The sequence below is a fragment of the Trichoderma asperellum genome, chromosome 2 (genome assembly GCF_020647865.1).
Source record: "Trichoderma asperellum chromosome 2, complete sequence".
Lineage (NCBI taxonomy): Eukaryota > Fungi > Ascomycota > Sordariomycetes > Hypocreales > Hypocreaceae > Trichoderma > Trichoderma asperellum.
The window spans coordinates 4,519,034-4,543,295 of record NC_089416.1 but is presented as its reverse complement, the minus strand read 5'-3'; the positions used below and the strand labels follow the sequence as shown (position 1 = coordinate 4,543,295).

The 24,262-nt window shown below is 51.6% G+C and overlaps 7 protein-coding genes across 8 annotated transcripts; 2 read left to right on the top strand and 5 right to left on the bottom strand.

Moving 5' to 3' along the window:
• Positions 1–404: 404 nt before the first annotated feature.
• Positions 405–2,706, bottom strand: TrAFT101_003795 (uncharacterized protein). Its single transcript, XM_024907314.2, has one exon. It carries the CDS (start codon positions 2,171–2,173, stop codon positions 851–853), a length of 1,323 nt encoding a protein of 440 aa, XP_024766439.1. The 5' UTR covers positions 2,174–2,706; the 3' UTR covers positions 405–850.
• A 1,177-nt stretch (positions 2,707–3,883) lies between these two features.
• On the bottom strand, positions 3,884–4,219 carry TrAFT101_003794 (uncharacterized protein; the record flags this gene model as incomplete). Its single annotated transcript, XM_066126992.1, has 1 exon — positions 3,884–4,219. The coding sequence occupies one exon, from the start codon at positions 4,217–4,219 to the stop codon at positions 3,884–3,886; it is 336 nt and encodes a 111-aa protein (XP_065983100.1).
• A 680-nt stretch (positions 4,220–4,899) lies between these two features.
• Positions 4,900–6,199, bottom strand: TrAFT101_003793 (uncharacterized protein; the record flags this gene model as incomplete). Its single annotated transcript, XM_024903156.1, has 2 exons — positions 4,900–6,023; positions 6,109–6,199. 2 exons carry the CDS (start codon positions 6,197–6,199, stop codon positions 4,900–4,902), a joined length of 1,215 nt encoding a protein of 404 aa, XP_024766440.1.
• A 728-nt stretch (positions 6,200–6,927) lies between these two features.
• On the top strand, positions 6,928–8,610 carry TrAFT101_003792 (uncharacterized protein). The gene has a single exon (XM_024902248.2). The coding sequence runs from the start codon at positions 7,021–7,023 to the stop codon at positions 8,434–8,436; it is 1,416 nt and encodes a 471-aa protein (XP_024766441.2). The 5' UTR covers positions 6,928–7,020; the 3' UTR covers positions 8,437–8,610.
• TrAFT101_003791 (uncharacterized protein) lies at positions 8,487–11,928 on the bottom strand. 2 transcript variants are annotated; one of them, XM_066126991.1, is made up of 3 exons: positions 11,131–11,928; positions 10,547–10,669; positions 8,487–10,455 (listed from the first exon to the last, which is right to left on the bottom strand). In XM_066126991.1, the coding sequence occupies exons 1-3, from the start codon at positions 11,149–11,151 to the stop codon at positions 9,283–9,285; spliced, it is 1,317 nt and encodes a 438-aa protein (XP_065983099.1). In that variant the 5' UTR covers positions 11,152–11,928; the 3' UTR covers positions 8,487–9,282. The 2 variants fall into 2 exon arrangements, with proteins under 2 accessions (XP_065983099.1, XP_024766442.1); XM_024903092.2 differs by having other exon boundaries at positions 11,614–11,928.
• A 4,979-nt stretch (positions 11,929–16,907) lies between these two features.
• Positions 16,908–18,424, top strand: TrAFT101_003790 (uncharacterized protein; the record flags this gene model as incomplete). The annotated part of the gene is made up of 4 exons (XM_024903094.2): positions 16,908–17,120; positions 17,201–17,244; positions 17,385–18,023; positions 18,244–18,424. The coding sequence occupies 4 exons, from the start codon at positions 16,908–16,910 to the stop codon at positions 18,422–18,424; spliced, it is 1,077 nt and encodes a 358-aa protein (XP_024766444.1).
• Positions 18,425–19,292: 868 nt separating this feature from the next.
• TrAFT101_003789 (uncharacterized protein) lies at positions 19,293–23,914 on the bottom strand. The gene is made up of 5 exons (XM_024902249.2): positions 23,540–23,914; positions 22,610–23,426; positions 20,890–22,542; positions 20,669–20,811; positions 19,293–20,616 (listed from the first exon to the last, which is right to left on the bottom strand). Exons 2-5 carry the CDS (start codon positions 23,338–23,340, stop codon positions 19,526–19,528), a joined length of 3,618 nt encoding a protein of 1,205 aa, XP_024766445.2. The 5' UTR covers positions 23,341–23,426; positions 23,540–23,914; the 3' UTR covers positions 19,293–19,525.
• Between the last annotated feature and the right edge of the window lie 348 nt (positions 23,915–24,262).

Sequence of the window (24,262 nt, the reverse complement as noted above, 5' to 3'; positions counted from 1 at the left end):
CCTTCTCTCTACAGCCTAACTTGTATATGATCAGCGTTAAATGCCCGTTTGGTCAAAAAACCAACTGCCGTAAATGATCAGCTCGTGCCACACCTTATTGACCAAAATAGCAGGACTATGCCTCTTGGCGCCCGTCTTTCAGCGGTCCGCGGGGCCAGTGGAGTTTCTTCTTCCTCTTCTTATTTTTTTTTTCTTTTTTCCCTTATCGGCCCGTCGCGAGCGATCCCCTGGCTAAGTTGTTTAGGCCTTATTAGCGACATAAAGCTTAGCGTCTACTCTACTGCAGGAGTTAAAACAGGAGGACATGGATGAACACTATTATGTATTCCATATTGCTTGCCAAGACACTATTGACAGCAGATTCAGTAAAGAGTTTTTTTTTTCTTTTTCTTTTTTTTTTTTCAAGCAAGTTCCATTCATGAGATAGTATTATGTTTCGGTATTAAGGGCCGTTGGTGTCCAATCTTTTCTATCAATAACATACAAAATAGCAGCCCGTGGTATATAGTATATAAAGTCGTGTATAAAATAATTCAATGGCGAATTGCCAACCAACCAAGGGGGGGGATATCCAAGTGCAAGACCATTAACTCCGTGAATGCACCAAAAAAAAGAGGGGGGAACAAAAGAAAGAGGAAACACAGACAACAGGGAGAGTGTATAAAAAAACAAGGAAAGAAAAAGAGAGAGAGAGCCCCAGTATAATCCACCATGCTTGTCCATAGATTCATACCCATTTGTTGATCGTGCCTTCATTTCATCAAAAAAATAAAAAAGAGGAGAAGAAAAAGAGAAGAAAAGAAATGTAGCCAAAAATAAAACTTTTAGTGTGTATGTGTGCGCGCTTGCTCTATCCAAAGCTTCTCTCGTCCACGCTGCCAAAGTCTCGCGGGGCATGCTGTTGCTGTTGCTCCTTTCGCCTCTTGCCAACATTCAACAGGCCTCCTTTCGCCCATCCCCGCGATCCGCGCGCGTCATCATCCGGGCGTGTCATGCTGGCCGGCGAGTCTCTCCCCTTGTTGGAAGAGCGGCCTCTGGGCCATATGCTCCTGCTTGTGCGATCATCCTCACTGTCTGAGTCGCTATCCCATCCGCTCTTCGGGACGTCTTCGACCTCAGGTGCTGCAGGAACTGTTGGTGCCTGCGGTGGGTTTTCGGCAGAGCTGCTGCTGCCCAGTCTCCCATGGCGAGACTCGGAAGTGGTTGGCTTCCTTCGGAGGCGAGAGTGTGTGAAGCTCAAGATGGACGACCGCCTGCCCTGAGTCGCTGTGGTAGGCCGTGACTCTTCGTAGCTAGGTTTGCTCACAGAAGAGGTGGCAAGCTCAGAAGCAAACTTGTGATACTCTTCCATTGTCATGTCTTCTTCACTTAATAATTCTTCATCGTCGTTCAGATCCAAGTTGGACATCATGGTTTCTTCCTGAGTAGCCAAATGCCCAGTATCATCCTGATCGAAAATCCTAGCACTGCGGCGGCGTCGGACAGAGTGTTTAGGGCCCAAAGGTAGTCTGGAGGCGGAATGCGGCGATCCCGGTCCCCAAGAGCTCTTCTTGCTGGACATGCTATCTCTGCCGTCGTCATCCTCCAAAACCGGTATCAAGCTTTCCTCCGGAAGATGCAGCAGAGTTGTAGCGTTCAAGTTTGGCGCACCCTCAAGGCTTCGGCTGCTTCTCAGAACAGGTTCTCTTTTGGGTTCCGGAGGAGCAACGCCAACAAGATTCATTACGTCAATGTCGTGTCCCATAAGCTGCAGAACCTTTTTGGATTTCCGCGGCTTGAGGGTGTGCACAGGGCTAGAGTTGTTACTGGAAATGGTCGAAAGATGAAGAGGATTAGAGCCCTTAATGGGGGTACTGGGAGCGGGAAGAGGCGAGACGCTTCGAGCTTCACGACGTGGCGGTGGTGCTTCATTCGATACCGGGCGAGACGGCGCGCTCGGTCCTAGTGGAAGGGAAGGTGGTTTGCTCTTCCTGATATTCAGAGGCGGTGGAACAGCCCCCGGGTTGAACATTGGAGGAGGCAGAGGCGGAAGCGGCCTCGCCACATAGGCCTGGGCATTGTGTGGTGCCGCAGGTGAAGGCGTCGTCGGCCGATTGAGCGAGGCGAACGACTCCATGGGACTGAGCGTCGTTGGACTGAGCGGCGGATCGGAGACGGACCGCGTGTGGAGCATCTTCTCGGTTGTGAATAACACTTTCAGGAACCAAAAGCCAGCAGTTGGGTGAGGTTGTCTCCAGCTCAAACCAAAGATTGGCCTGTTGAAGAGTGTTAATGAAAGAAGAGATCCGGGAACCAAACAGCGGGCGCACCTGGTATAATAAGACAGGCGGACCCCAACGCAAGCAATGCGCAGCAGCAGGGCCAGGCTACCCAAAGGAATCCACGTGGAACTGGGTATTCCGGCCTCTGGGGTATGAAATTGACAGTGACAGCGATGGAGCAGAAAAACCACACCACGGAGCCCGTGCTTGGAGCCACCCCCACAAGGATTACCAACCCCTTCGATCTCAAGCTAAAAGAGGGCGAGAGAGACGAGATGCACAGGCAGCAGTTGATGCTCTGAAGAATAACTGGCTATCCAGCGGCCGTGCGTGCAATCGTGTGGTTGCGTATAGGAACGTCAGATGCAGTAATCCGTTGTGGTGGTGTGCACAACGTGATACCAAAGAGGCATGTCGTGAGTATTACAGCAATCATGGACTTTGATCTACACCACTGCATATACAGCGTGCATATATCGTCCGGCATACGGCTCAGCAGTAGGAGTACGTAATACCTCTAATATACTACCACGTAAAAAAAAGCTCATATAGGGCGTGGATAGAAGGGTGTGGATAGCCAAGCCAGCAGTAAGATGATACACGAATACTATAAGCAGTCTCAGCCGGCATGGCCGATCATCACTGCCGGGTGGAGGAGGAGCACTTTGCCCACTCTTCTATTTGGACTATAGCAGCTTGGCAAGGACAAATGATATGCGTAAAACAAAACATGACAGAGAACATAGTAAACTCCACTGACAAGCACCCGAGAATCACGAGCAAAGCCCGCAGACAAAGCGAGGTGCCTCGTTTACACCACAGCCACTCGGCCCTGTCAACGACAAAAAGGCTAAACAGGACGGCGGCAGGAATAGAAAACGGGCAAGAAACCGCCATGCTAATGACACTTGACAGCCCAGGCGGCCCGTGGCCCGCTGGACAGGAGCCATGATCCTTTGCCAAGTTGCACAACCCTTGGGGGGCTGCGGTCCGGATAAGGCTGCCTAGCGATGCCCATGCGCGGCGCCGGCGTCATTGGGGTTTCGTTTCGTTTCCTAGTGTCGTCCCATGTGACATCGTCTGCCTCCTACTGCTGTTGCTTCTTTGCTTCTCTCAGCCTTCCGTCCCATCTGGCACCCACACGAAACGCAGATTCGCTGCGTCATGACCATTCCAGTCTGATCCTTTCGGCACCTCAATCGCCGCCACCCTGCTTAAGCCTCGTTTCTTCCTGCTTTCTTCACCGGATATGGAGTACCTCGGTCGACTGTTCTGCACGGCGTAAAAAGTGCTCTTCCGCCGCATTTCCCCCCGTTTATGCAGCACGGTGGTAATCCCCGAGCTCAACCCAGCATACGAGTCCTGGAGCTCCTTGGGCCTGGACCGCAATCTCGCTTTCAACGTCGCTCGGGGTGCCCCTGTCCGGCACATGGTACCCATGACCCGCACCGCTGCGACGGGCACATCCATGCCGCGACTACCTGCATTACCATGCAAGCTCTTGTCTCTGCCATGCCTCCTTGCACTATTCGGCAGCACTGCCAGCGTCTGTCAGTAGACTAGCCCAACCCAAGGGACCGGAATGGAGCACAGCGGAAACCTGCCACGCTGACGCCAAGGGCTTAAACGGGGGCGTGGTCTGCAGGGCAAAGGCCTTTGCGCCCCTCTACGACGAGGACGCTGCAACGTCGCCTGAGCATCTTGTCCTGCTCTTTTGGGGGTTTCATTCTGCTCGCTCTCAAGATGTGCTGCTTTTTTTTTGGCGTAGACAGAAGAGGGGGCCAAAGAAGAGCGAGTGGGGAGAGAACAGAGATGATCCTTGTAACTTCTAAAACAGCCGTCCTGCCTCCCGAAGTGTCCGTCCATGATGCGAAGCACACTTGAGACGCGAATGCAGGTGCGCAGTCACGGACATACGGAGTGCAGGCATATGCTTGTGGATTGGGGAGTGGGATCATCCTCAAGCCATGAATCCATCCTTGTAAGCGGAGTCCTGAGAGAACGAGCTCCGCAGGCTCGTGCCTTTTTCAAGCCCATGATTTTCGTAGCTAATTACACTTCTTCATGCTGACGATTAACGGACATTGAGCGCCATAGTATTAATGCGCGCCTGCGGACTCGATTCATTTCCTTTGCTCGTATCGGAAATCGTTATTCTTCTCCGCGTGGGCCGTCCATTGCCGTGCCTGGTCGTGTCGATATATTGTCTTAGCGGCAGAGCCGCTTCAAGCTAGCCGTTGAAGCCGGCGATGGCCAACAGCCTGGTCGGAGAAAAAATAAATAAAATTGGCAGATCCATGAACGCTTAGCCGACGTCTTCTATTTCCCCAATCACCCAGGCCGTGTCGTCCGTTCTAATCCCTATGATGGCGTGGCCAGCTGCTCATTAGCCAGCCTTGCCTGCAGCTTGCATAGCAGTCCGCCGCCCCCAATTCCTTTTGGACCCCAGGTACAAACTATTACCTAGTAGTGAGCAATATATGTACGAAAACTAGGTATAATATGTAAGGTAGGTCTATATAAATAGAAAGATATTATCAAAAATGATTCCATCCCAGCGCGCCAATTGCCATGGACAGAGTGAGATGTCTCCCAAAATAGCCTTTAATCACTCCATTGAGTTGTTTTTTTGCACCGCTTAATCGTCATCGTCGTCCTTTCCCTGATAATCACCCAACAAAATATCGTCAACGCCGAGACCGGTAGAGGAATTCCTAATCCACTCCGTCTCAACACGGAAAAAAATCCACATCCATCGCCGAAACACCTCCAGCAGCTCAATCAAAAAGATGCCGCTCTCATAGTCGCTAAACTTGTCCAGATGCGGGCTCAATTTCATCGACCACGAGCAGCGTAGCATCAGATCAAGGCCTATGACACCGTAGTATAGGCCAGCTGAGCGGAAGACAAGCCGATCGCGTAGCCCCCACGGATGATGGTTTGATACCCGCTCTCTTGATGAAAAGAGCGTCAGATCCCAATCTTTGGCAACATCCCAGTAGAAGGAGTAGAGCGAGTTCACCAACACTGCCACTAGCCAGGCTCGATGCAAGGAAGCCGTATCAATGTCCGGCCCGACCCCCCTTTGCATGGCACTGGTGATGATGACAGGAAACGCGGTAGAATATTTCAAAGCGTTCGCCAGGTGCTGTCCACCCCAGCCCGTAGATTCCTTGTACGGGGCCCGCCGAACTCTCAGGTACTCAATGAGGCATTGCCTGAATCGGATGATGCTGGGCACAGCCATGAGCATGGGAATAATAAGTGTACCCCCACAGCTCCTATTCGGATGATCCGTCGAGGAGCCTCCCGCGCTGAAAAACATGCACAGCGTCACAAAAACATCGCCAAATACTTTGGCATACGATGTCAAGACATCCGCCAGCAGAATGTCTCCAAATTTGCCATCCTTGGCCTCTGCAATCCCGCCAATGCTAACCCGTCGCAGTGTCGCTAGAAAGCGCTTTCGTCCGCCAGTAGGCAGATTACGCAGAGGGACGAAGAAAAATGCGATTATCGCTACGAGGTATGTCATTGGCATCCAGTCGAAGGCAATGACCCTGGACGGCACGCGCCAGGTGCAGAGCCAGAATACCGTGATGGACAGCGAGAATAGAGCCGACAGAACTATGGCGAGTCGGTATGTCGATAAGTGGTGTGATATATGTTGCGGCGAATTCCGTCCGGGATATCGGATTAAGGAGGGAACGTCGATTCGAAAGGCATGCAGCCAATGGAGGTTGAGGCCCCATCCCCAGACAGCTACCAGCCGGAAGCACAGATTGTCAGCATATGGGCGCATTACACAAAAGGGAGATTTAACGAATAGGGACACGAGAAAACCAACCTAGAGTGACGATAAAGCCGACACGATATGGCAGAGGAAATGTCAGACTGAAGCCGTCAAGCTGGGGCTCAACGGCAGGATCGCCGTCCATGGTGGAAATGTCTTGTCAAACCAATTGCACCTGCAAAGGACCATGAAAGGAATAGACATAGGGAGGATGCCTCTGTGACAGGCCCTGAAAGGCGGGAGGATAAACGACGGTGCTCTTCCTGCGCACGTTGAGCGTTGCTGGCCGGTTGATTGTCGACGCAATGCGAACAAGGAGATGATGTCTGAGGCTGCGAAGACCAAGCTGTCCCTAATCAGTGGATAGGTGCGGAAAAAGGTCCCTGCCGCAACCAGCAGTGTGTTGCAGTACAGCAGTGGTGTGAATCTAATCTGTGCCCCGTTTTTGGTGCTAAAGATTTAGGCAGCCTAGACTACAAGCTACACATGTGTTGATGGGTGCCATAACCTTATTTAGAGGTCAATACGAGTTGGATTGAAACGACGGGGTTGTGCAGTGGTTTGGAATAACATATCTTGCATCATATCAGTACCAACTATTTACTACTAGTAAGTGTCTATTCAATTGCCATCTGTAGATATATCAAAGCAATTGTGGTTGATTCTTGGTCTGTAGTACCTTCGTTATACTTGTTAGTTACTCAAAGCACATATTTCTTTCACAATCAGCAAAGCGCCTCTTCATATCAATAATAAGACACTGATATAGTTACATAATTTCATAATTTCTTCCCTTTTCTTTTGTAATTATGGTATCAATTTTGTCCCTTCTTCTGACCAAAAAGCAGTCTTCTCTACGTTTACCCTGCAATTCATACCATCGATGCTGTAGTATAGCAGGTATTGCATGTCACTAGCACACCTCCTTCGGCGCATATTTTCTAGGCTAGCCGATCGCAACAGCACATGGGTCCTTCCAAAAAAACCCGTCCCGAGGTCCAGCTGCAGCGCTACCGCACAGCCGAAAGCTACCCAAGACATCTTCCAACTTCCAACTTCCAACCTCCATCTCCAACAACATTACCAATCCAGCCAGCCTTCCATCATCAGCGCTTTGAAACTGCGATATGCTATTACCCTGACGAATATCTCCTCTCGTTAAACAATACCAAAAACCCAAACATCAGCATTGAATTCGCAGCACCTCAGAATCCAGCAGCCATGGCCACAACAACAACAACACCAGCATCACCATCACCATCACCATCATTACCCCCATCCGCATCCTCCACAACGCCCTACCCCTTCGCCACAGCCCCCGACATCGTCCGCTCCCACCAAAAAGACGCCTACTTCACCGGCCACCTCGCAAACTCCTTCACCGACCTCTACCGCCGCCTCTTCGGCGCCCGCTCCGCCCACTCCCTCGCCCCGGAGCTGCGCACCTCCGCCGCCCTCCTCTACTTCGCCCTCACCACCCTCCCCGGCAACCGCACCCTCGGCGAGGAATACTGCGACCTCGTCCAGGTCGACGCCGCCTCGTCGCTCGCCCTGCCCGGCCTGCGCACCCGCGCCGCCTACATCGCCGGCACCGTCCTCCTGCCTTACCTCGCCGGCCGCATCCTCCCGGCCCTTCGCGCCCGTCTGCGCCGCCTCCTCGACCGCCGCCTGGCCACGCTGCGCCAGCAGGGCAAGGCAAAGTCCCGCCAGGCGCGTGTATGCGAGTATCTCTCTGCGCATCTCTCGTCCATAACGTCCGCCGCGCCGTTCCAGGCCGTCGTCCTCGCGCTCTTCTACTTCAACGGCACGTACTACGAGCTTACCAAGCGCCTCCTTTCCCTCCGATATGTCTTCACGCGCACCGTGCCTGATACTCCCGACCGCGGCGGCTACGAGCTTCTGGGCATCCTCCTCGCCATCCAAATGGGCGTGCAGGCCTTCCTCCACGTGCGCGACACCTTTTCCTCCACGGCGTCAGCCGCGCAGCGAGAGAGAGCCGGATTCCACTCCGGCGAGGTCGAAGTCTCGCTGAGCCACAACAATACCTATTCCGCGAGCAACAACGACCTCCTCCTAAGCGGCGCGGGCAGCAATGGGCCCCAGGCGAGCAAGTTGGATATCGCAAGAGTCACAAATACCCCCACGAGCAGCGGCGTCCCGAGATTCAATCTCGAAAACGAAAAGCACATGGGATACATCAAGGGAAGCCAGCAACGGAAATGCACCCTATGTCTCGAGGAGATGAAGGACCCTTCGGCTACGCAATGCGGCCATGTTTTTTGCTGGGAGTGTATCGGCGATTGGGTCAGAGAAAAGCCCGAATGCCCTCTATGTAGAAGAGAGGCCATGGTGCAGCATATCCTCCCATTACGCGTGATGTGAGCGAATCGTAATTTTTTTTTTCAACTTCTTTTTTTTTAACAAACAAATCAGATGATGTTTGGATGCTAGACTTGTAATACTCTGTACATAGTAGTAGTAGTAGTAGCAGTAAAAATGGATAGAATAAGACAAAGGGAAATAAATCATCAAAAGCTATGACAAAATAGAACCATGCCTTGCTAGGCTTCTCAGCCAAATCGTCCACCTCATATGCCATCGTACATGAAGAGAAAAAAAGTGAAAAGACAAAAAAAAGTTTGGTGAAAAGAAGAAGATATAGTTTTCCTTTCAGCGCCTCCTCTTTCATGGTATCATTCAGTCCTCCGTCATTACCGCTCCCAGATGCCCATAGTTTCCATCCCATAATAATAATAATAATAATAATAATAATAATAAAAGGTAAAATGCCACAAGATTAGGTGGATGACAAGCTCCCGCTTCATAGCACAGCTGGTCGCCCAGTCGTCATCTGCAAAACGGGACCGTTTTGCTTCCACGACGGCGCCAGCTCGGCTAGAAGATTGCGGAAATGATGTCGATGATAATGATGATGATAATGATAATGTTGGTACAAGGGGGAAGGCCAAAAATTTGCCCGTCTATCCATAACCCTTTAGAATAGTATGACAGATAGAAAGACATAATGGTACAGTTCCATTCCGACCAAGCATGTAAAAACGCTGTCAGAGAAAACAAGATAATTCGGCAAAACTCCTGTATCCATGTAACATTTAGCAGATTCCATTCTATAGAGTAGAATCAGCCGGATTTTTTTTCTTTATTTGTTGGGTTTTCTGGATTTCCTTTTTTTTGTTCTTTTCTTTGTTTTACTTCTTGTTTGTTGAATTATATAGAAAAGAGAACAATCTCGCCTCGGTCATTGCGTCGAAGTCTCAGTGATCGCCACAACTCCTTCTCGTCCTTGATCTTGGGAGTACTAGCACCAACAGCCTGGCGTTCTCGGTGGAATCGCTTCAATGCCTTGTTCATGCTGCAGCCGCGCTCGCTCTCTGGTCCCTTGTTAACGAAGCTGAGAAAGACGTCGGCGCGGGGCTTGAAGACAATCATCTGCCCGTCAAGGTTCTCCCGCTTGCCCTCCTTGGAGCTTGGTCGGTACTCGATGAGCTTGGGCTCCTTCTTGTCGTGCTTATGATGAGAGTGCTTCTTAGAGGAAGACTTGTGCTTGCTCGACTTGACCTTTGGTGGAGAGCCAGAAATCATGCCAAAGATGCTGTTGTTCATTGTGTGGTGGTGGTGGCTCTTGTGGTGTCGGGTGTGCTTTGTCTTCTTGAGCGGGCTTGTTGGCGATTCGGCAATGTTATCTCCAGAGTAATCAGGTGAAGGTGGGAAGTCGGGTCGCATCATGTTCTTGAGTCCGCCAGTAAGGCCGGAATGGAGAACGGGAGGTGCGTCTGCCATGATCTGGTCGCCAGCGACGTCAACGTGCAAGCGCTTCCGCTTCTTGTCCTTCTTCAGATCGCCTTCCCTTGATTTTCGTCGCTCAGTCTTGGCGTGAGGGGTGGCGAAAGAGGTAGGCACAGGGCCGGTTCCATATTGTACAAGAGGTTCTTTATCTTGGTCCATAAGAGCGGCAGGCTCCAGGAGCTCGCCAGTCTTTGATTCGTAGCGGACAAGAGAGGTAGCGTCGGACGTATCGGGGGCTCTTCGCTCTCGAGGGCGGCTGACGTTGGAGGCGGTTGGGGTTTGTGAGTTGTCCAGAAAATCGAAAACGTTGACGTGTTCATCGCCGGAGGCAGTTGGAGGGCTTGGGGCCCTTGGGGGAGGAGACTGGTTGTCATGGACTTCGTACTCGTGCCACGACTCGTACTCCTTATCTTCGCCGATGTCTTCCACGAATGGCTGCAGGGCCAGTGTGTTTGCCATGTCTGAACGGCGCGAGTTCATGTTGGGTTGTTGGTTTTGCTGTTGCTGTTGCTTCTGCTGCTGCTGCTGCTGCTGCTTGTTCTGCTTTGGTTTGTATAATGCGCCTTGATATTTCTGCTCTTCGCTCATGCAAGACTGACTGAATGTTAGCTTGCCAAACAGCATAGCATGGCCAGACAAGGATGCGATAGCTCCCCCCGAGTCAAGGAAACAGCTGGAGACTTACAGTATGCGAACGGTACTGGGTGCCGGGAAAGTATACCATGCAATCAATACAGGTAAAGGTTGCGCCGTGACAACGACTGCGATGAGGATCAAGTTTCTTCTTGGTCAGGACGTCACCACACGCCTAGATGTAAACAAAGTCAGAGAAGAAGTCGAGGATTCGGGAGTTGAGAAGGAGACTAGTGCAATGCAGACGAGGTGATGCGAGCTGTGGATGGATATAGGAAGCGTAGGGTAGGGGGTGAGGGGGAGGGGAGTTTGAGAGACAGCCGAGTGGACCAGAGGGGATCAGCGGAACGGGGCATGAGGGATGCAGCTCGAAATAGCGTTGCGGCGCCTTGTTGCGAAATGCTCGTACGGCGCAGAGGGTGGTGGTGGCATCTGAAGAGCTGCGGGACTAGGAGGGTGGCGTGTGCAAAGCAAAGGTGATGTCAGGCTATCAAGGGCCATCTCATGCTGCGCACAGCAGAGGAAGCAGAGATGACCGGGGGGCCAGCGCAACGCCACAAAAGGGAATGACAGAACAACAAGGGACTAGACAAGGCGGGAGGGCATAAACAAGCATGTAAGTTCGCTAGTGCGTACCTCGCACGAGAAGGAAACCATGTTGGCGGCGCGACTGATTGGACGGCGATAGAGTTGGCCGGTTCCTGGATTGTGAGTGGCCGCGGCCTCTTATTTTGTTTTGCTTTTTTTTTTGCCGGGGGTGCGATTCGACGACGAGAGGATGGAGACGCTGAGGTGCAGCGTCAAGGCAGGCAGACGGGCGTTTCCAGCTGGATTGGTTTTTTTTTTTTTTTTGCGCTGCAAGGCCTTGTTGGCGCGGGTCGTGGTGGAGAGACGTGCAAGAATTTTTCTTCTTTTTTGTCCGGCAAAGCAACAACAGGCAGCGCACAAAGCGAATCAAAAAGAATGCAGCCCACTACGGCTTCGTAGTGTTTCGTGGCGTCTCGTAAAGGCTCGCGGAGACGCAAGGGAGCGCTTTGTTGGAGGAATGCGTCTCAGAATTTGAGGGCGTGCGAAGAGCGAGGAAGGAAAAAATTGGCAGAGAAGAAGGAAGAAAATTACCTGATAGGCCCCTCGACGAACGGGAGGAGGGAATGGCGGGCGGGCAATGGGGAATGGAGGGGCGATTTAGAGGGGTGGAGGGGGACTCGGCCAGGGCCTGATGGCGGTTGATAGCGGTTGATAGCGCCGGGGAAGCGTCAAACCTTGGGAAGGGCCGCGAGCTCAAACGGCAGTGAAGAGCGCTGCGAGATGTAGCAACAACAAAGAAGCGAGAAAGCGAAAAAAAGAGCACTTGACTGCAAACGGTAGTCAGCCGGCTGCTGGGCTTTATTCAGTCTGTTGGAAGACACGGGATGCCATGGTGGATGCTACCCTCCAGCTTTGGATCCGGCGTCTGCTGTCTGTTTTTATCCTCTGGCAAGGCAAGCGGCTAGCTGCTGCAACTACGATTTTTCTGCTTCTCCCTGCCTGTGCCTCTGCACGACGACGTCGGCGAGAGACCTTGCACATGCAACATTGTTCCTTTCTCTTCCTTTCGTGTTCCACGTCTTCGTCCTGTCTGGTCATCTCAATCCCTGTTGGGCATCAGGCAGTGCCTTAGGGCTTGTCTATTGGTGCCTTGCGTCCCAAGCGTGGGATGAGCAAAAAAAATTGCAAAGCCAAAAGCAAAGAAGAAGTGGAAAAAAAAAAAAAAAAAAAAAAAAAAAAAAAAAAAAAAACCTGCCTTGCTGCGGTGAACGGCGAGAAGCAAAAGCAGAAATGCCCCAGTCCAGATCTCGCTGCTACGCACACGCCCCGGCAACCGAGGCGCTGCCAGTCGAAACTCGGGTGAGGCAGCGCGACGATTGGCTGTAAGAGCTTCATTTCCCTGGCGGTCACATGAGCTAAGCAGCGCAAGCCACGCCCCGGGAGTTGTCGTAACGGGCCAGCCCGACGGCGAAGGCGACTTTTGGGGCTCTGCTGGCCGCCCAAGCAGCAAACGGTTGGCAGGGAACAGCCAAGGCGACAATGACTCTGTGCGCCGACGTGGTTTGCGATTTCATCACCGAAAAACGAACAACACCAAGACTGCCGCTCTGTAGCTGCCCAAAACGACGGTGATGACGACGACCGTTACAGCGTGGCAAGGCTCGACAAGGAAAAAGAGAGAGAAAAAAGGCGGTCTCTTTGCTTGTGTGTGCCGCCACAGCTGTAACACCAACCTGTTATGCGAAACTAGCAGCGAGAGAGCCATGGGGGCCGCATCAGTTGTCGAGCGCATTGCATACTTACACGCAGCGCTGCGAGCTGCTGTTTGAAGAAAACACACCGTCGTCACCGCTCTCTGGCCCGTATTCCCCTTGATTCTGGGTTTTAAACGCAAACCTTATGCTTCCCCCCTTTATTGGCGGCGTCGCTGCAGCCGCTAACTGGCCCATCCTGTGCTGCGAGCGCCAACATCAGCGCAAAAAGCAAAACCTGAAGCATCCCAAACCAAAGAGCCAACGGACCCCCATCCGCCTGGCCACTTGAGACGCCCAACCGGCTCCGTGTCAGCGCCGGGAAACGAGTCAAGACAAGACGAGACCGCAGCCCATGTCCCCATCCACCACTTGTTGCTGCTGCGTCGACGCAGGGACGGCCCAATCCAGGACGTGGATGTGATGCGCGTCTCCCATCTTGCATTGCGCCGTGAAGGGGGGAGAGGCCTTCAAGGCTCTGGGAGCTTGTGCCTCGACGACCCCATTTGCCGGCCCATCACGGATCAGCGCTACGTGCGCCCAGGGAATATGCAGCCAGGTTTGCTGCTAAAGTAGTGCATGCATATTCTTCCCTTATCCTTTCACAGCGAGGGCGGGACTGCGGATGGTGTTCCGGGAGGGGACGAAAAAAACAAGGCGCGTGCTGTGTCTGGTGGGTGATACCAGCACCAGCAATGGTCGTAATGCCGGGATAATGCCACTCGTGCTAATACAGGTACGCAGCCTTTACTACAGTAGTAGTATTGTTAGTATGACTACTAAGTATCAGTAGTAGTAGAACCATCATGCTACTAGCAGCTGGGTTCAATGTTTGGGCTTATCAATGAATGTCTCAAGTCGTGATATCGACATCTATATTGGCCTGGAACAGCAACACGCGATGGCGCTCATTCATTGATTCATCCCTCTGGGCCGGGTTCTCTCGCTATCCCGCCTCACGCGCTCCTCGCGCCACTGCCGACTGCCCACCTACATTCCGTAGCAAAAAAAGAGGTCATATGTAGGATTTAAAATGAGATGTGCGGCACGTGTGGCGACTAGATGCGTAGATGGCCAGTTGGGTGGGTGGATGGAGATGCTCCGGCCTATGCTAGCAGCAGCATTGGACTAAAACAAAGCACCGCATGCCTTGTTTCTGGCCCTCTGGGAGGGGACGAGGCATGCAATGCATGGCTGCATCATGCGTGTCTCAGGACCAAGGGCCGGATGGTGTCTACTCACAACCATGAGATCGCCAGTTTACAGGCATCTCGCGGTGGTGGCGCTGCACCAACACCATCATCAACTACCTACTAGATACGAGTGCGTGCCTCATACACACATGGCAATTATACACTTGTATGCCGTGATTAACGGACCCGAGTTGCCGTATCTGCATACCTACCTCTGTAAGAGCAAGAGTATTTTTGCATCTTTTCTCGTGTTGCCGCTCGATGCGAGAGACATTTGCCATTGGAACTGCCAGGCCAGGAATGGCGCTGCCCCAGATCTGCTGTCACAACGTTTCAGAGCTCAGACCCCGGCGAGAGCAGCGCGGATTGGCCCAAATCTGAATCCCTCAGCCTGGCTCGGCGATGTAAGATGATGAATGAGGTCAATGGCCCGTGTATAAGATTAGAAAAATGAAGTGTAATACCTACTATCGCATATGTATGGGCTGTCGGTAAAAACAGTAGATAAGGTGTCTTACTGATATTACCATGTATCACGTCTCTCTCTATCTTCCTGTGTTGTACGATTAGGTAATACCAAGTGTGTACCTCGTTGCAGTGCCTGTTCTGAGTTTCGTCACTTTTTTTTTTTCCCCTGCTGCTGAGTTGTAATTCCTCTTCTTGGTTGCCACCTCCTCGATACGGACGGAATCTTTTGTCCGCTGCCTCCGGCTATGCAGGTCCAAGGGCATAAGCCGGTTGCGAAAAAAAAGAATCCCAGAATCGATGAGGGATGCCGGGAGATGCAGCCGCAGCTAGTCTACACCTCGGCTGGTGCTCCTGCTGTTACTGCTAGGTATTACCGCTAGCACTCGTCGCTTTTGCCAACGTCTTCTGGAATGTGACTGATGATGGCATCTTGAAACTGGCCATACATGAAATACTACATGTAGCGGTGCCAGATAAGCCATTGGCCATGGACAGCAAATGATAGATCAGTAGCACTTGATTGGAAGACGGCAGATGGATGCTGTGCGTCGTATGTTGGATCAAGATTGCGAAATCGACGATTTGATGTGGCGTTGTCATGTAAACCGCCTCGCGCAGTAACCCTGCAGTGCTACCACTGCCCGTGCAGAAAACAGCGTAGGGTAAGTCTGATTTGCTTCATCCGAGTCATGGCTGGGTTCGAGCCGAAGATGGAAGCTGACACCGCTTGCTGCGGTCGATGCACAGAAGTATGCTTGCTGGCCATGGACACATCCATCCATCGCCGGTCGTCGTAAGCAATCAGCTGTTTGTCTGAGGTGAGGCTAGGCTGAGGCTGCAGCCGGTCGCGAAGTGCATGATGCAGAGCGTCTGCATTGCAGCACAGCACAGGACAGCACCGCACAGCAGCGCCGGTATCTGATGCGCCTGTAGAGTTCTTTGTTGAGGCCCGGTTGCAGGCCCGTTTTAGTGCTGCTGCGGCCGTACAGGTATCCATATCCATCATCAATTGTGGCGATATCCATATCCAGAGCTGGCTGTGTCCATACCCATATCCGCAGCGACCCATATCCATGTCTACCTTCTTCGGACGCACATACATACATACGGCAGGGCTATGCAGCATGCAGTGCGGCAGACAGCTGTCATTCTGTGTGCCACCTATCACAATCGATTGATTGACCGGTTGGATGATGAAGATTGTTTTGCTAGCACCAGGCAGACACGCGACAATGGCATTGAGACCCAGTATAATGGCGCTGCTTCTCGTAGCTGAGCTCTCAGCTGCTAGAAGCTTTAGTGAGTCCAGAACCCCGGGTCCCCCAGATCTAGCGCTCTCTAGCTCTTCGGGCCGCGAGATCCTCACGTCGTCTTCGCTGCCTTCCAAAACGCTTCCTCCATGGCAATAGCGCCTCTTCTCTCTCCTTGCTCTGATCGGCAAGGCATCACGATGGATACCTAGTGGCTGATAGCAATAATAACAACAATATTCATAAGGCTGGTGGCTGCTATTAATACCAATGGCCCTTATAAACGCTGTAATGAAATGACGGTAAATCGCTCGGCGCGCCCATCAACGGCAGGGCAGCCCGGCCACCAGCTCGCGCCTGGCGGAGATTGAGCGTTTCCACTCAATTTTCGGCCAGCTCATTTCCATTTAACCCAATTCATTAACGACTATCAGATTGGAAGATTGTTACGGGGCACGTTATACCCGCCGAGGCCCGTCCTTTGCTCTCCCTGGATTAGATTGGATCTGGCGTCGAATTTTTCTCGTTCTTTTCCTTTCTCTTATCCTGGTCGTCGTCCTCCTTCTCTTCTTCATCCTCTCTCTCTCTCTCTGATCCTCAGACCAATCCTCGGATCCTCACACCCTCCCTTACGCTCCTTTTTTTTCTTTTTTTCTTTTTTCCCTCGTTGCTTCAATTTGCTTCTCTTCTTCAGTCCACCGACCTTCTCTCTTCCACCAACGGGACGCTGAGAACCACGATGCAGCCTTAGGACGACGCACGATTCGACCATTTGCTCCAGGCAGCGGCACACCCAATCTGCATCTGCACAGTTGGCATCCAATTCGATTGCATCTGCATTTGCATCCAGCGGCCGCCGGCAGCTCCACGTCGACTAAGCTGACCTGTCGTTTAATTATATAATTTTTGTCTTGTTTTCCTGTTGCATTTTCCAATCTTTTGACGACGTTGGCTATCCGACACCCCTGACACAAACTTTCGCGCAAACGGATCAATCAGAACAGGGATCAAGGGAAGAATTACGGATCCAGGCGCTGAACCCACGGCGTCTCGCAAAAGGGAACACAATTAATCACGAATATCAACGCCTCTCCCTGTTTGATTTCGAATACCTGTTATAATTCGCCTTGCTTGTTGCGCAGACCAGCGGACCCTCTTTTTTTCCCCGACTACATGTTGTCGTGTCATCAGGCTGAATTGCTGTGGCTTGGGTATGGGACCACATGCGATATTCAATCCGCCGCTCGACTACACCTTCTCCCAAGAATGGAAAGATGACCTCAAACTCAAACACACCCCCTCCCGGCTCAACGAACAACAATCATAATCACCACCACCGCAGCGACAACAACATGATGAACGGCTACTTTGGCCAGACCGCCTCTTTCCTGACCTCGGCTGCAGGCTACATGCGTCTGCCAGCTCTGGCCTCAACAGTAAGCCAAGCCCGCGACGGTGCAGGAGGAGTGCCTCGACTTTGCATTGGCGAAAACTGACCGCGAACCTCGACTCACAGGGCATTGCGGCTATCCTCACGTCCCTCCTTTACTTCAAACAAAAGTGCGTCATGTTCAGCTTACGAGTTCCAAATTTCCAGCCCCCAATACGCAGTCCCCAATCCGCCAGCCCGCGCTGGATCCTATCATGCCGCTCTCATTTCTTTCCAAGCCCTGAGCTGAGCTAACCACGACTGACGGCAGGGCGCTCATTTATCCTTCTCATATGCCGACAAACTCACGAACCGACATCCCGCGTCCTACACAGTTCGGCATCAAAGACTTTGAAGAGCTGGTCATCCCCACCGACGATGGCGAGAAGCTCTCGGCCTACTACATTCGCGGCCCCCGTGGCGGCAAGAACTCGGACATCACAATCATCATGTTCCACGGCAATGCAGGCAATATCGGTCACCGCCTGCCCATCGCCCGCGTCTTCATCAACATGATTGGTTGCAACGTCTTTATGCTGGAGTATCGAGGCTACGGCGCATCCACCGGCGAACCAGACGAGTCGGGCTTGGGGATCGATGCCCAGACCGGACTCAACTACCTGCGCGAGCGAGCGGAAACGAGGCATCATCGGTTCGTTGTCTACGGCCAGAGCCTTGGTGGAGCCGTCAGCATCAAGCTAGTGGCCAAGAACCAAGAACGGGGCGACATTGCGGGTCTGATTTTGGAGAATACTTTTCTCTCCATGCGCAAACTGATCCCTTCCGTTCTTCCACCTGCCAAATACTTCACGCTGCTCTGCCACCAGGTCTGGCCCAGCGAGGCAACCTTGCCTTCCATCACAAAGATTCCCATCTTGTTCCTTAGCGGTTTGCAAGATGAGATTATTCCGTAAGTTATACTCAAGCTACGTCCATCACATCTACCTTTTTCGGGATCAAAATGATGAACAAATTGCATCACCCACAAAATCTGAGCCATTCGTGGCCCTGATTAAAAACTCTTTTTATCAAACCCTGATCGATCCCACACCAACCAATATTTCTTCACACTCCCTCTTATCTCTGATATACCTGATATCAAAGCTAACCAAAGAGGAACACAACTGCAGACCTAGTCATATGACCCAGCTTTACAATGTCTCCACCTCCTTCAGCAAGACGTGGAAGACCTTCCCGGGTGGCGATCACAACTCGAGCGTGCTAGAGGAGGGCTACTTTGAAGCCATCTCAGATTTCATAGCCGACTCCATAAATGATGCTCCCGTCACGGAAACCAAAAGCCAGTTATAAGACTGTGCCTCGCTGGGTTGACATGACACAGAGCAGGCATATCCTTGTGGAGCGTGGCGATTTATATTGCATCAAGGGGAGCTCTGTACCAGGGCCCTTGAGCGTTTGATTTGATTTTGCATGCTGGCTCCATTGATGGGCCGTAGATTTCATTGAATGGAGAGGTGCTAACTAGATAGAAAAGAGGGCGGCCTCAGGCAAGACGGGCCAAGCGTGGGATTGTAGGTGGTTCCTGTGGCCCATGTGACGATAATATTGGAGAGCGTGTGTGTGGAGGGAGATGCGTCGCGTGATATACATATACCCTGCCCCCGAACGTGCTGCATTTTTGATATTTTTCGAACACCTTCATCCGGCGAGAAGAAGGAGAGGGGACATAATTCGATGTGCAACGAATTTTTTTTTTTCTCTTTCGGCTACTCAGCACACAAAATTTTTTTGCCTGTTGTTTTTTGTGGTGCGTGTGTGTTTTATTGCTCCACCAGTGACGGGCGCATCTATAGACACGCCCTCTTCTTCCACGCTTTTTCACATGAACGCGTGCTGCAAGCGATTTCTTTCATTGGGTGGCTTTGCCTTGGCTTCCCTTTTTTCTCTTCTTTTTCAGTGTCTGTTTTTCCCCCTTCTTTTTCTATTTCTCTCGTTTTCTTTATTACTCTTGCATCGAACAAGGTAGGTAGGTAGCATATAAAGCATATTTCCATGTATGATACGGCCACACAAAAAAAAATTATAGAACGGGGGGCTCGAGCTATGGTGGGAGATGGCGATGCATATCCATTAGAGGTGTTTATTTATAGATGGGGATATACGGAGTATGAGAGAAGGTTAATACATAATTATAATTTTTTTTTTTTTCTATTTAATCGTTTTTTTTTCTCTAGTGATTTTCGTACCTTTATATATATACTATAATAATTTCCATGCAAGATACATGCCATTTGTTGTAGCAATAAGCTGATGAACCATCAATACTGATACTACATCAGCTTTTTCATAATGATGGGTGATTCATTATCCCATCTAATATATATACATATATATCTTGTTCCAAATCGAACACAACAATAAAAATAAAAGCAGAGTCAAAGCAAATCAGCTTCAACACTCCACATCCCCACCGAGCTGCTCCGTCCAAGACTTCTCCCTCTTAACCTCCACCTTCTTCTTCTTCAGCCCGAGCAGCAGTCGTTTTCCAGAACTGCCGCTCGCAGAAGCAGCAGGCGTCTCCGTCTTCGCGTCGTCCCTCTTGGCCGCAGCGCGACCGGCGACAGCGCTCCACCCAGAGACGTCGCTCCTGCTGATATCTTCCCTGCGGGAGATTTGCTCGTTGGCGTCGACATGGCAGAGCAAGATGTTGCCCGCAACGTCGAGGCGCTTGATGGTGCCGTCTAGACGGGGCTTCAGCGTCTGAAGGGCCTGCTCGACAGCGGTGGGCGTCAGGAAGGAGGAGTAGTGCGCCGTGGCGCGGATGAGGATCTCGTCTGAAGGCAGGAAGGTTGTGGTGAAATTGAAGGCTGACGATTGGCTTGCCAGATCGGATTTGAGAGCGGATTCAACGTCCTCGAGGGTGAGTCCGAATCGAGGAGATGTGAGAAGGAAAGCGTTGAACGGCTCGGTGATGATGGCGGGTGGTGGAGTAGGAGCTCTTGAATTAGCCGCCGCTGTGGCAGCAGCTTCTGCCGCTTGAGTCTCTCGGATTTTTACACACTGCGCGAGAGTCTTGGCTGGTGCAGAGACAAACTTGGAGCCCTTCCAGACGACGACGTAACGGTAGGGCTCGATGTCTTCGCTTTTGCTCTCCAGGCCGTAGTCCTCCGCCAATACATGTAGAAACTGTCGTTGGTGATTAGGCATCGGTTTATATCTCAGCCGTGCCTCGTTGGGGCTCTTGGAGAATACACGAAATTCGCGCTCCTGGGTCTCTGCCCAGGCCAAGTTCTCCTTGAAGAGCCGAAGAGTAGTATCAGAATACGGAACGTGGTCGTTTGTATGAGACGTGGGATCAATGTTGAGAGCCGCGGCAAGACGCTTGTTTCGCTCTAGGCGGAGACATTCATCGTCGCACTTGAGGTCAGGCCGAGATGGAGTAGGATTAGAGCTGCTGGTAAGACATTTCACTTCCTGTTGGCGGTGACCGCAGGGACAAGTGATGACGGTCTTGGCCGTACAAGGAGATGATTCGTTGCAAGCTGCAGGATTCTGTTAGGAGCTGTTTTCATTCCGATTTCAACTTAGACTTACAGGTCTGGCCGTGGCAAGTGTTCTGGCAAGCATGATCGCAGAATAGCTTCGTCTTGCCGCACACTTGGCTACAAGTCTGGCTGGAACTTGCACTGTCTTCACACTCTCCTGGTCTGTGGCATAGCTTCCGGCACTTGTGTAGCCTAGAAATACCGTGTCAGTATACGTCAATTAATTTCAGTTCACAGAGAAGACAGCCAAGGGTAAAAAATGTCACATACCCGCACTTAAGGGTCTTTCCACAAGGCCGTCCACAGTGAGCCGCTTGGAGGTGACAAGGCTGGCTTTTCAGTTTTTCTTTGCCGCAAGCACACCACTTGTCCACCAAAAACGGACACTTGGGGCAAGATATGTCGTCCATATGGCAATTGTGTTCAACAGGCGGGTGCCCACAAGCTGGCCGTCTTGGGCAGTTAAACCGACATTCTGGGGCGTGAGTCCCGCATGGCTGCGGTGGCTGAAGCACCGTCCGGCCACAATTGCAGCTGATTTCATGGAATATGGCTTCAGGGCAGCTTGCGCATGACCCTCTGTGGCATATCTGCTGGCAGTCGTGGCTACCGCATTTCAGCGGTCGCCCGCATGTCCTGATGCAGATGTGCTCGGCCTCAACGACAGAATCACCTGGCTGTCGGTTTTTCTTCTTGGATGCCGCTTGCCTCTCTGCAGCCTTCTTCTCTCCTGGGCAGCAGCGCTCACCACACTTGTGGCGGCCACAGCTCAGAGTGGCTTGGCATGTTCTCATGCACCATGGTGGTTGGACATTTCCCTGGTGGCAAACAGATGTAGATGAGGTTCTCCCACATCGACAAGAAATCTCAATGTCTTCCATACAGAATCCACAATCGCCGGTATGGCATTTTGCTTTGCACGTATGACCACAAGGAAGAAGCTTGTCGCAAACTCTCTCGCAATGAGGTACGGGGTCCTCGCACGTTTGCCTCGGATCCTGCAAGAGTTCATCGAGTGGTGTTTTGCCACACGGACAACAGGTAACCACATCGGGGGAATATGGGCAATGAGCCGGTTGTTCATCTTGGGGATGGCAAGTTTCAGAGCAGCTGTGAGTGCCGCAATCAAACTTCCTGTCGCAAGGTGTCTGGCAGCTGAAGGAGCCGTCGAACCATGAACCGTCTTTAACATCATAAGATGACTGTATTTCTTGCCTCTCGAAGCAAGGTACCTTCTTCTCAACACGCCCGCAGTAGCACTTTGCGTCTACCTTCAGGTCACAATCTCCACAGAGTCCAGAGTGACAAGGGTTCGGACAAAAGTGCTCTCCGCAGGGCAAAAGGTCGCCGCAAATCTCTTGGCAGCTCCAGCCATTTTCATAATCGGTCTCTCTGCATAATTTCTGGGAGGTATTCTTTCCACAAAAGCAAGACTGCGTAGGTCCCACAAGGGTACACGGCGGACAAGGCCCAGCGTGGCATTGGAGACCACAAGGATGAGGACATGTTCCCCTGGGTTTTGAGCATGTCTGTCCGCAAGAGTGTGGAGGAAGCGAGGTACTAGAGGGCCTTGGGCTGACGTCCTTTCCACACCAGCAGTGGTAGGAGCCTGGTTCATCGGATAATTTGGAATTGCAGCCGGGACACCTCCACGACTTCTCCGTTTGAGGCTCTGTTTGTGGCCTCTCAGCAGCTTGCTTCATTTGATTTTGATACCATTTTTTAGCACATTTGAGATGGACTACTGTCCAACACACGTTACAGGACCACACGTGAGATTTCCGAAGGACCTCATCTGTGCATACGGTGCACTCATAGTTGCCGTTGCTGATATCCTCGTGGATTCTGGTTCCGAGGTCTGCAGCCGTAGATTTTGGAAGCCTAACCTCGGTCTGCTTAGATGCCTCAGATTTTCTTGGCATTCTAGAGGGTTATCAGCAACTGGATGGCTACAGGAAATGAGACAGTACACTGAAATCAAGCTACTTACGCCCTTGGCAACACCGGCTGGCCCGGGACAAACTCAGGAGCCTCTGCACTTAATGAGGGAGCTTCTGAGTCTGCATCATCGACTTCTACTGTGAGATGGCCGCCAAATCGCCGTGACGGGCCCGGCAGAGGAGCTCGAGGGGCACTGTGTCTTGCGCCACCTCGTTCGCTCTGCCGCGGCCCTCTTCGGCCTCTTCCTCCGCGAGACGATCTTGATGGATTTCCAGAAGCCGCAGGTTCTTGTTGGGGCATGGGAGTAGATGAGTTCGCTGAGCTGGCCTGTTGCGGGGCAGGCTGCCCTTGAGCTGCTTGAGTCTGATCGCCATGATGATGTCCTCCTCGTCCTCTGCCGCCACGACCTCTGCCTCTACGAGCTCGAGGAGCTCCTCTGGAAGCATTCTGGGATGGGTTCTGAGTTTGCGAGGCTTCGCCTTCCGGCATGGCCGCGGTTGAGCTCTGGCAGGAGCTTCTTTGGGCGCGATCTGCGATTTGATCGCTTTGGTGCATGCAATGCTGATAAGGCTGAATGGGCAGATGTATGAGAGTCTGGGGATCCAAGCCGGGCAATATCGCGCTATCGACAAAACAACGGGTATAAGCAGCTCTGACAGACTGAAAAGAGAACGGAATTAAAGCAAACAAGAAAAAATAGAGCTGCGAGCTGTGATGATGCAGCAAGAAATGTTGCGCTCGCGGACTTGATATTCGATGGATGGAATCTTTGAATTTCATCGAATTATAGTGGGGCGCGCAGCTGGTGTGGCAAAGCGGCAAAGCCTCACGCAAAAAAGGCTGCTGACAAAGGCGTTCATTTTGCCCTGCAACTAGCAATATGAGTCACTCATGCTCAATTTCGTAACTTGGGAATGCGGAGAAGATGAAATTGGCCAATCCAGGCGCTTCAAAGTAAAATTAGGAAGAGTCATCGTACCAGCACAATGGAGTCAGCCTTCCTAATACTGCAACGGCAGCCAGCTTTTGTCCATGGTTGTGATAATTTTGACTCAAATCTAGGAGGCGCGGGCCTGTAGGCGTTGATAATGCCGAGTTTTTTTATTATAGACATTTAGTGTTATGCGACGTTTTGGGCATAGAAGAAACCCGCCAAATTAAGACTTAATGGCCAGGCAACAGAGATTCTCTTATACGCACCCAGTGGTATGAGATGTGGTTCTGAGGCGACTGTTTCATAATAGTTGCAGTGATAGAGAGAAACCCTGCCTGAGGTGAATATTAAAATAGATCATGATATTCCGCAGAGGGCAAATCGAGCAACTGCAGCCACTGTGACGAGCGAAAATATAATGTTAGCGATATAGACTGCCAAGCCAATACTCTCAAGTCGTTAGATTGATTAGACTGCGTAAATTTGAGTAAGGATAGACCTCGTGGACTTATAGAGCAATATACCAAGACCCTGTGAAGTGTTGAAGCGTCTGCTATATAAGCACTAGGTAGTAGACAACTTGGGTCTCTTTGGCCTATAGATATTGACAGCTAGTGTAAAAGCAGCTTCCTCGGCGTCTACGTGCTGCTTCGCAGGTATTCGAGTATTTACCGACGACTTTTTATATGGCACTGGTAATATACTGACGACACTGTAGATAGAAGGCGTATGAGGGAGGACTGTGAGAGGACAAAAGGAGGACTGCTG

What these genes read in the sequence shown, in the direction of transcription:
- TrAFT101_003795 (XM_024907314.2), bottom strand. Translation starts at nt 2,173, where the DNA reads ATGCTCCACACGCGGTCCGTCTCCGATCCGCCGCTCAGTCCAACGACG.
- TrAFT101_003789 (XM_024902249.2), bottom strand. Translation starts at nt 23,340, where the DNA reads ATGAAATTCAAAGATTCCATCCATCGAATATCAAGTCCGCGAGCGCAA. An exon ending in CAGCCGGTGTTGCCAAGGGC is followed by an intron (nt 22,543 to 22,609) that starts GTAAGTAGCTTG and finishes ATAACCCTCTAG; the next exon opens with AATGCCAAGAAAATCTGAGG. An exon ending in CACTTGCCACGGCCAGACCT is followed by an intron (nt 20,617 to 20,668) that starts GTAAGTCTAAGT and finishes AGAATCCTGCAG; the next exon opens with CTTGCAACGAATCATCTCCT.
- TrAFT101_003792 (XM_024902248.2), top strand. Translation starts at nt 7,021, where the DNA reads ATGGGTCCTTCCAAAAAAACCCGTCCCGAGGTCCAGCTGCAGCGCTAC.
- TrAFT101_003791 (XM_066126991.1), bottom strand. Translation starts at nt 11,151, where the DNA reads ATGGTTTCCTTCTCGTGCGAG. An exon ending in TGGTTTCCTTCTCGTGCGAG is followed by an intron (nt 10,670 to 11,130) that starts GTACGCACTAGC and finishes GTTTACATCTAG; the next exon opens with GCGTGTGGTGACGTCCTGAC. An exon ending in CCCAGTACCGTTCGCATACT is followed by an intron (nt 10,456 to 10,546) that starts GTAAGTCTCCAG and finishes ACATTCAGTCAG; the next exon opens with TCTTGCATGAGCGAAGAGCA.